The following is a 10,000-nucleotide window of genomic DNA, read 5'->3' on the forward strand; positions in this document are numbered from 1 at the left end:
TGGGGGGCGGCGGGGGCTCCTCGGCGCGGATCTGCCGGATGCGCGCGCGCAGGGAACGGGAGCACTGGCGCGCCACGCTGCCTACCACGCCCCCCGCGCCCGCCGGGGCCAGGCGCCCCAGTGCGGCGCGCAGCGTGCCCGTGGACCCGGCGCCCCCCGGGGAGGAGGGCGAGGGGGGCGTGTGGTGGGCGGGGGGGGGCGCGGTAGATGCGGTGGGCGGGGTGCAGGCCGGCCAGGTCCTCCAGGCTGCGCGGCGGCGTCAGCGAGGCGTCTGTGTCGTCAGGAGGCGCGGCGGGCGGCGGCGTGGCCAGGGCGTGCTGCAGCGCCCGCAGCTCGCTGCTGCTGCCGCTCAGCGCGATGGTGGCGGGGCGGCCCCGCCCCCCTCGCACCCACACCTCACCCCCGGGGCATGGCGGCGGCGTGCGGCACGGCGCGGGCGCGGTGCCCTCCTCGCCCCCGCCGCCAGTGTCCACGGAGAAGGACTGGGCGCGGCGCAGGCCCGCGGAGCGCGCCTCGCCCCGCCCCCAGTGTTCGGGGCTGCGGCGCGGCGTGGCCCAGGGGGGCGCCTCGGGGGTGCCGCGGGGAGGCACCACACTGAGGGCGCTGCTGTAGGCGGAGGCGTCGCTGCTGGAGGCGCCCCCCCTGCCAGGGGCGCCGCCTCCCGCGCCACTGAAGTAGAAGTCCACGTAGTCCCCGAGGTCATGGGCGGCGGGCGGCGGGGGCGGGGGGCGGGCTGGGGGCGGCGAGGGGCGGGGGCGGCGCCTCGTCGCCTTCGCTGTCCGAGGTGAGGTAGTGGTGCATGGCGCGGCGGCGGCGCGGCTTGCTCAGCAGCAGGCGCTGCAGGCGCAGGCTGTGCTGCAGCAGGCCACCCACGATCTCCTCCAGGTTCTCGCCGCCACGCTGCACGCCCGCGCCGCCTCCCGCGCCCCCGCCGCCCTCGTCCTCCTCCTCCTCCGCCTCCTCCACCTCGAACTCTGACGTGGAGAGGCCGTCCACCGACACCTGCAACAGTGCGTGTGTTAATGCGCGCGCCACACACACACACACACACACACACACACACACACACACACACACACACACACACACACACACACACACACACACACACACACTAACAATACATCACCACAACAACAACAACAACAACAACAACAACAACAACAACAACAACAACAACTACCACCACCACCACCACCACCACCACACTTACCTCCGGCGTGAGGGGAAGCGGGGGCGGCAGGCGAGGGGAGATGGGATCCGTGGGGGGCGTGGCTGGGGTGCTGGGCTGGTGGGGCGTGGTGGGGGTGGTGGGGGTGGTGGGGGGGCGTCGCTCCCTCCCCATCACCCCGGGCTCGCTCCTCCTCCTCCCCCACATGTTGCCAAGACGAAGCTGGGGGGGAGAGGGGAGAAGGGGGAGTTAGGTCAGATGGGGTGAATGATGATGATGATGATTATAAGACGAAGAGAGAGAGAGAGAGAGAGAGAGAGAGAGAGAGAGAGAGAGAGAGAGAGAGAGAGAGAGAGAGAGAGAGAGAGAGAAAACAACAACAACAAGAACAACAACAACAACAACCTTAGGCATCTCGAAGGAGGAAGGGGTAGAGGCTGTGGAGGTCTTCCTGTACTCTTCCTCCTCCTCCTCCTCCTCTTCCTCCTCTTCCTCAGTCTCCCTCGTTCGGCTGACACTCCTGCTGCGGAACCCCTTCTGAGAGAGAGAGAGAGAGAGAGTGAGAGAGATTTACCAGCACTACTACTACCTCAACCACCACCACAACCCTCCTGACCTGACCTGACCTGACCTACCTCCTCCTCTTTGACCTTCCTGGCCCGACTTGACCTTCTCAACTTGAGTCTGGTTGCACTTAGCACAGTATCTGCCGACCTCCGCCTTTCTCTGTCCGCCTTCCGTCTCTCCAGGTACTCAGGGGCGTGGTGGGCGCCTCTCCGACCTCCCCCGCGCCCGCTCTCCCCGCCAGCAGCATCTGTAAGGGCGGGGGCGTGAGGTGAGGGCGTGGGAAAGCTGTGCGTGTAACTGTTTATATTACAAGAGATCTGATTTGCTAGTATTTCGAGTGACTGGGAGAGGCTGGGATGCACTGGGAGAGGCTGGGATGCACTGGGAGAGGCTGGGATGCACTGGGAGAGGCTGGGATGCACTGGGAGAGGCTGGGATGCACTGGGAGAGGCTGGGATGCACTGGGAGAGGCTGGGATGCACTGGGAGAGGCTGGGATGCACTGGGAGAGGCTGGGATGCACTGGGAGAGGCTGGGATGCACTGGGAGAGGCTGGGATGCACTGGGAGAGGCTGGGATGCACTGGGAGAGGCTGGGATGCACTGGGAGAGGCTGGGATGCACTGGGAGAGGCTGGGATGCACTGGGAGAGGCTGGGATGCACTGGGAGAGGCTGGGATGCACTGGGAGAGGCTAAAAATTGATTACTATCGCTACTACTACTACTACTACTACTACTACTACTACTACTACTACTTACTCTGGCCTAGTTGCATCACTAACTGGCGGGCGTGGGCAGGGATGGCAGCGCTGTAGTTCTCCAAAATGACCCTCTTTAATTGAAGGGTCCATTCTCTCTTCTGATCCAAACTCCTTGCCTGTATGGGTGAGATATGGGGGTGATGGGGTGATGGGAGTGGGTGTGTGGGTGAATGTAGGGGTGTTGGGGTGCGTTTAGTGGGTTTAAGGGGGTGTTTAGAATGTTTTAAAGTGCTTTTGGGGTGTTTTTTGGTGTTTTTGGGTGTTTTTTGGTGTTTTTGAGGCGAAAATGAAAAAAAATATTGTACGCTCTCTCTCTCTCTCTCTCTCTCTCTCTCTCTCTCTCTCTCTCTATACCTGCAGGGTGTACTGGCAGCGTGGGTTGTCAAAGGGGATGATATGAAAGGACAGCGGCTCCCCTCTCACACTCTCTATCAGCATTAAATTTGAACACTGAAAGGAAAAAAGTTAGGTTAGGTTAAGTTAGGTTAGGTTAGGTTAGGTTACTACTACTGTGTGGTTGTTAGCTAGTTGTGTGAACGAGTGAATGAGCGAGACTTGTGTGAGGCATGAATACGTGTATGAGTGAACGAGCTAGGCTTCAGTCATAAGTGTTAAGTTGAAGTGCGCGGCCTGGCGCCGGGAGATCACCTACCTCCAGCCTTCTGTTCACACCTTCTGTGAATAAACACCTGCACTGTTACCTGCGTTTCCTGTGCCCCTGCTGGTCAAGAGTCGAACATGGCGCAGTGAGTAGGATCAGGACAAGGCTGCAGTGGGTACGGCGCAGAATGGAGAAGCAGTTGGAGGCGCTGGCTGCCCTGCTAGCGCGACAGTCGGAGCAGAGTCAGGCTCGCGAGGAGCGTTTAACCCAGCTGCTGGAGAGAGTGGGGACACAAGCTCCCAGTCGCACCACGGCGAGCAATGAAGGCGAAACCACAGCCCGCAGCACGTCTACCCAGGGCGCGAGGTTCCCGACGTCCGCCACCATCATTCCTCACTTAACGGCGTCAGCATCTTTACGTGAGTTCGACACGTGGCGCCATAAGTTTGAAGGATACGTAACCCTCGCCAGGATAGACTGTCTCTCCCTGGCTGAGCAGAGGGCGGCACTCGCTGCTGTCCTAGACGACGAGTGGACCCGTACACTTCGCTACGGGATAAGCTTACCGAGAGACGCGGAGTTAAGAACCATCCTCGATGCAATGTGTGAGTACCTGCGAAGCCAGCGCAACATCATCATGGATAGAAGAGACTTCTACTCCCGCGTGCAAGAAACGCAAGAAGGTTTTGACGACTTTTTATGTGCTGTAAAGGAAATCGCCAATTTCTGTGACTTTTGCGACCAGTGCATAAACCATCAGCTGCGTGACAGAATTGTCGTTGGGACACGAGACGAAGTGGCTCTGAAACGCATGCTGGAAAACAAGAAACTCACCCTTGAAAACGCCATAGATATTTGCAGAGCATCAGAGAGCGCTAACCAGTGTAGTGCAGTACTAAGGGGCGGCTCTCACTCTTCGAGCCATGGTGTGAACGCTGTCTCGAACTACAGGAAGGGCAGTTTCGGGGGCTCAAGCCCCACGGGCTGTTATCGTTGTGGCAAAGATTGTCGCAGTGACAAAAGGGGATGCCAGGCAATAGATAAAGTGTGTCGTAACTGCGGGAAAAGAGGGCATTTTGCGAGTGTATGTCAGCAGACAGTGAGGAAACGACGAGGAGCTTCGAGGAGTTCCTCAACTGTCTCTCCTCATCGCGGTGCAGGCCCGAGGCGGGGAGCCAGTGCCAGTGTATACCAGCTCTTATCAGGCGTATACACAAAGACGGTGACGGCACGACCTGCGCCCCAGGTGCTCATTACCGCCACACATCCCGCTGGAAGAGACAAGATTACGTGGACTCCTGACTCTGGGGCCGAAACGACCGTTATTGGCCTCGACACGGCAACACTCCTTGGAATCCCGCCCTCCAGCTTGGCGCCCGCTGATGGTGATGGACTTTATGCTGCCGGTAATCACCCCCTCACCTGTGTAGGAACTTTCTCGTCGCACTTGCAACTGGGCGACAGGGAAGCTGAGACTGTTGTGAGCGTGGTGAAGGAGGTGAAGGGGGCGCTGCTTAGCTGGTACGATTCCATCGCTCTCGGAATCCTCCCCGAAGATTTTCCGGCTCAAATCCGACCGCTACGCAGGGAAGAACAGCACACCGGCAACAGCTTCATCAAGTACCCGACCGCCTCGCAGCCACCTCTATCTACGCCCACAGAAGTGATCAGCTGGCCTCATTCCTACGACCCAACGCCACAGCAGCGTGCGGGGCACGCTGCTGCTGTGATCAAGGCCTTTCCCAGCGTCTTCGAAGCAAAGGAAGGTTTACGTGCAATGGCTGGTGGATCCATGGCCATCGAGTTGACAGACGACGCTCGACCCTTCGCCGTAACAGCATCTCGTACAATCCCTTACAATTGGCGTGAAGAAATTAAGAGCCAGTTGGAAGAGCTGCTTAACAAGGGAATCATCGAGAGTGTGGACTACCCTACGGCATGGTGCCACCCCATCGTGCCTGTCCCAAAAAAGACATCTGGTGTAAGGCTGTGTGTTGACCTGACACGACTCAACCGTTACGTGAAGAGGCCCGTGTATCCAGTGCGCTCACCTCATGACGCCATCGCCTCGATCGGGACCGGAGCAGTTTGGTTCACCACTCTTGATGCCAAGATGGGGTATTTTCAAGTCCCCATTAGAGAAGAAGACCAGGATTTAACCTGCTTCATAACACCTTGGGGTCGGTACAAGTTTCGGCGAGCGGTTATGGGTCTCGTCTCGTCTGGAGACGAGTATAACCGTCGAGGAGACCAAGCTCTCGGCGACATACCTAACACCATCAAGATCGTGGACGACATCCTGGCCTATGACTCCACCTACAGTGCGCACTTAGCCCATGTCATTCAGATTGTGCGGCGGTGTGACCAGCACGGCATCACTCTCAACCCACAGAAGTTTACATTCGCGGAAAGAGTGGTAGATTACTGTGGTTACTCTGTTTCTGGACAAGGCTACACGACAGACTCAAAGAAAGTTAAGGCAATCTCTGACTTCCCACGACCACAGCACATCACCGACTTACGATCATTCATGGGTCTTACAAACCAGCTTGGAAGCTTTTCTCCTGCTGTGGCTGCAGCTGCACAACCCCTCAGAGATCTCTTACGCCCGAAGAACAGTTGGTGCTGGTCTCCTAACCATGAAGAGGCGTTTGAGAAGGTGAAACAGTGTCTCGTCAGCCCACCTGTCTTGGCATACTTCGACCCATCATTACCAACGATGCTACAGACTGACGCCTCAAGGATGCACGGATTTGGATTCGTTCTCCTGCAGAAGCACAGTGACCAGTGGAAGATGGTGCAATGCGGGTCAAGATTTGTTACAGACACAGAGAGCCGCTATGCAGTAATAGAGTTGGAAATGGCTGCAATCGTCTGGGCAGTCAGGAAATGTGGCACCTACCTGAAAGGACTCCCTCACTTCGATCTAGTGCTCGACCACCGCCCGCTGATACCTCTCCTCAATAGCAAGTTGTTGGGAGAAATAGAGAACCTGCGGCTGCAGCGCATGAGGGAGAAGCTTGCTCAGTATTCTTTCACAGCAAGCTGGCAAAAGGGATCGACACACTGTGTGCCCGACGCCCTCTCACGTGCTCCAGTACAGGACCCAGTGGAGGAAGAGGATGCTGCTACTTCTGGTGACCTCGACCCTCTCCACTCAGCGGTCATCTCAGCGTTATCTGCCACCAATGAGGACGGCGTCCGCTTAGCACCACTCCAGGATCAGACTGTGGAAATGGTACGTGCCGCAGCAGCAAGAGACGGGGAGTACTGCTTGCTCAAGAACGTCATCATCGAGGGCTTCCCTGATCATTGCCACGACCTCGATCACCGCTTGCGTACGTACTGGCCGGTGCGCAGTCTGCTGGCCGTAGACGACGACCTGGTGGTTTACGGGCCGAGGCTTCTTATTCCTCACAGCCTCCGCCGAGAAACACTAGAGCGACTCCATGACAGTCATCAGGGGATGGAGCGCACCAAGCGACGGGCCCGACAAACGGTGTACTGGCCTGGTATGGACAGAGACGTTGAAAACGTCGTTTCTGGATGCTCACTATGCCGTCCACTCCTACCAAGCCAAGCCAACGAACCTCTCTGGCAGGACACGGACACACCCAGCAGGGTGTTTGAGTCAGTTTCTGCAGACTACTTCCACGCAGCAGGCCGTACATACCTCGTGTATGTAGATCGCTTGTCTGGGTGGCCTCACGTGTCTGCATGCTCACGTCCAGCATCGGCTGATCAGCTCGTTCGTGTCCTTCGGGGTGTGTTCGCCGACACGGGCGTGCCTGTTCTCCTGAGGACTGACGGTGGACCGCAGTTCACTTCTTCATCGGTACGGCGCTTCCTGGCTCGATGGGGGGTGGAGCATCGTGTATCTTCACCTCATTATCCACGCTCCAATGGTCACGCCGAGGCAGCGGTCAAGTCCGTGAAGAAGCTGATCCTCACGACCACACAGCAGGGACACCTGGACGAGGATGCGTTCGCTCGCGGGTTGCTGGAACTGCGCAACACTCCGAGGGCGGAAGGGCGATCACCAGCACAAGTCCTCTTCGGTCATCCTATGAGGTCCTGTGTCCCGGCTCATCATCGCTCATACGCTCAGCAGTGGCAGCGCGCTGCTGATGAGTGCGACGCCAAGGCAGAGCGACTGAGGAAGAAAGCGAAACTTCGCCACGACGCGTCCGCCCGTACTCTTCCTCTCCTGCACCTCGGTGGCCACGTCGACGTTCAAGATCACACGACAGGCCTCTGGGATCGCCTGGGTGTCATCGTGGCTGTTGGGCGAAGGAGAGACTACCTCATCAAGATGGGCAGCGGTCGCGTGATGTGGCGTAATAGAAGACACCTACGCCCACACAGACCTCTTGCTCCCCTTCCTGTCGAGCAGCACACCGCTCATGGCGGTGCAGCGCTTCAGCATCAGGGTCACGAGGAACACCACCATCCCGGCAGCCCGGAGCATCAGGGTAACGGGGTACGCCGTGGCCGAGAGCAACCAGAGCGTCGAAGCAGCCGACAGCGTAGGGAGCCGAGACGACTGCAGGTGCGGTGGCACCGTAGCACCTACGATTAGTCGTACGTGTTCATTGTACGCTGTGTTTGTTTTGTGTATATGTACCGTGTTTTCTGTACTTCAATCATTGTAACTTTGTTTCATGTGTTACGGTAGCCATAACAAAGATAAGGAATCTTCCTTATGTCTCGGGGGAGGTGTGTGGTTGTTAGCTAGTTGTGTGAACGAGTGAATGAGCGAGACTTGTGTGAGGCATGAATACGTGTATGAGTGAACGAGCTAGGCTTCAGTCATAAGTGTTAAGTTGAAGTGCGCGGCCTGGCGCCGGGAGATCACCTACCTCCAGCCTTCTGTTCACACCTTCTGTGAATAAACACCTGCACTGTTACCTGCGTTTCCTGTGCCCCTGCTGGTCAAGAGTCGAACAACTACTACTACTACTACTACTACTACTACTACTACTACCCCAAAACACCCCAAAACACACCCAAACCTATTCTAACCACCCCAAACACCCCAGAACACACCCAAACGTACCCAAACACATCCTAAACACCCCAAAAACACGCCCAAACTTACCGTAAACACGCCCAAACTTACCCTAAACACCCCAGGACCTACCCTAAGCACCCCAGGACCTACCCTAACCTCCCCCAAGCCCCGTAAACTCCCCAAAACTCACCATAATATGTGTTTTGTAGACCAACACACACTCCTCCTTCTTCTTTGCAATTAAAATCATTCTTTCAAACAAAAATACGTGTCTTTGTCCTTTAGCGCCACATATTCGGAAGGTTCCCTCGGCAGCCAGCTCTCCGTAGGTCGTCAGGTCATCAAACTGCGGAAATTGGGTCACGGGTCGTTAAGGTAGTGGTGGTGGTGGTGGTGGTGGTAGGAAGAGAGATATATGGGAGGTTAGGGAGGAGGAGGAGGAGGAGGAGTGTATGTATAGATAAGGAGGAGGAGGAGGAGGAGGAGGAGGAGGAGGAGGAGGAGGAGGAGGAGGGAAAAAATTCTCCCCTACTGTTTGAGAGAGAGAGAGAGAGAGAGAGAGAGAGAGAGAGAGAGAGAGAGAGAGAGAGAGAGAGAGAGAGAGAGAGAGAGAGAGAGAGAGTAGCCACTATCTCACAATACCAGGAGGAGGAGGAGGAGGAGGAGGAGGAGGAGGAAGAGGAGGAGGAGGAGGAGGTATTGTCCATCTATGTGACAGAAGAAAAAGAAGAAGGAAAAGGAGGAGGAGGAGGAGGAGGAGGAGGAGGAGGAGGAAATCCGCACTTTTCCTCCTAGCTTAGAGAGAGAGAGAGAGAGAGAGAGAGAGAGAGAGAGAGAGAGAGAGAGAGAGAGAGAGAGAGAGAGAGAGAGAGAGAGAGAGAGAGAGAGTTATTGGAGAAGGAGATTACTGGTAAGACGAAAGGGAGAGAGAGAGAGAGAGAGAGAGAGAGAGAGAGAGAGAGAGAGAGAGAGAGAGAGGGAGACGTATTCAATGAGATAATCTACTGATCGCCTAGTCTCTCTCTCTCTCTCTCTCTCTCTCTCTCTCTCTCTCTCTCTCTCTATTGCATTTCTATATAATATAATCCTAAGTAATCCTATATAATCGTTTACCTGCCAGCCGTAGAGTAGCGACTGGATCTCTTGAACCCTGACAGCGTGTTCGTGGCGCCTTTTCATATCATTTATGTGCCTCGCTATCCCAGTCATTGCTGCGAGGGCCTTGTGCACCTCCTCCCTGCCGCCCCCACCCCCCTGCTCCTCCTCCAGGTGCTTCAGGATGTTCCCCAGCAGCAGGTGGTACTTCAGGATACGCTGCACAGGTTTCAGGAGGTAGGAGCCCAAGGGAAGAGAATGCCCGAGTCGTGTTTGTCTGTCACGAAAAGCAATTGATGCTGTCCCACGCATTAGTTCTGTTAGGAGTCCCACGGTTCTGTTGGAGGGGTTGGTAAGGGGTGAGGCTTCGGTATGTGGGGTTCTGCAGGGTTTGTGACTGTGTCTGGTGGTGTTTTTGGGTGTTTTTGGGTGTTTTTGGGTGAGTTTGGGTGTGTTTTGGGTGTGTTTGGGTGAGTATGGGTGTGTTTTTGGGGTGTTTGGGTGCGTTTTGGGGTGTTTTTGGGGTGTTTTGCGAGTTGCATTGATGGACAGAATAGTGGTGAGAGACTAAGAATACTGGTTAACTCTTGCATCAGGGAGGTGGACAGAATAGTGGTGAAAGACTGAGAATACTGGTTAACTCTTGCATCAGGGAGGTGGACAGAATAGTGGTGAAAGACTGAGAATACTGGTTAACTCTTGCATCCGGGAGGTGGACAGAATAGTGGTGAAAGACTGAGAATACTGGTTAACTCTTGCATCAGGGAGGTGGACAGAATAGTGGTGAAAGACTGA

General features: G+C 56.3%; 1 protein-coding gene across 4 annotated transcripts in view; it reads right to left on the minus strand.

Annotated features, from left to right (window-relative positions):
• The window catches only part of LOC135095543 (pleckstrin homology domain-containing family G member 1-like), a 41,416-nt gene that overhangs the window by 1,393 nt on the left and 30,023 nt on the right, over nucleotides 1-10,000 (minus strand). For all 4 annotated transcript variants that reach the window (XM_063996435.1, XM_063996437.1, XM_063996436.1 and 1 more), the window contains 8 exons: nucleotides 9,224-9,542; nucleotides 8,301-8,456; nucleotides 2,853-2,948; nucleotides 2,497-2,614; nucleotides 1,807-1,985; nucleotides 1,577-1,708; nucleotides 1,214-1,393; nucleotides 1-1,002 (listed from right to left, as the gene is read on the minus strand). The exon at nucleotides 1-1,002 is cut by the window's left edge and continues 1,393 nt beyond it. In XM_063996435.1, coding sequence (XP_063852505.1) covers nucleotides 700-1,002; nucleotides 1,214-1,393; nucleotides 1,577-1,708; nucleotides 1,807-1,985; nucleotides 2,497-2,614; nucleotides 2,853-2,948; nucleotides 8,301-8,456; nucleotides 9,224-9,542 — 1,483 coding nt within the window. In that variant the 3' untranslated portion in view covers nucleotides 1-699. The remainder of the gene's footprint in view (nucleotides 1,003-1,213; nucleotides 1,394-1,576; nucleotides 1,709-1,806; nucleotides 1,986-2,496; nucleotides 2,615-2,852; nucleotides 2,949-8,300; nucleotides 8,457-9,223; nucleotides 9,543-10,000) is intronic.

The sequence above is a fragment of the Scylla paramamosain genome, chromosome 49, assembly GCF_035594125.1.
Source record: "Scylla paramamosain isolate STU-SP2022 chromosome 49, ASM3559412v1, whole genome shotgun sequence".
Lineage (NCBI taxonomy): Eukaryota > Metazoa > Arthropoda > Malacostraca > Decapoda > Portunidae > Scylla > Scylla paramamosain.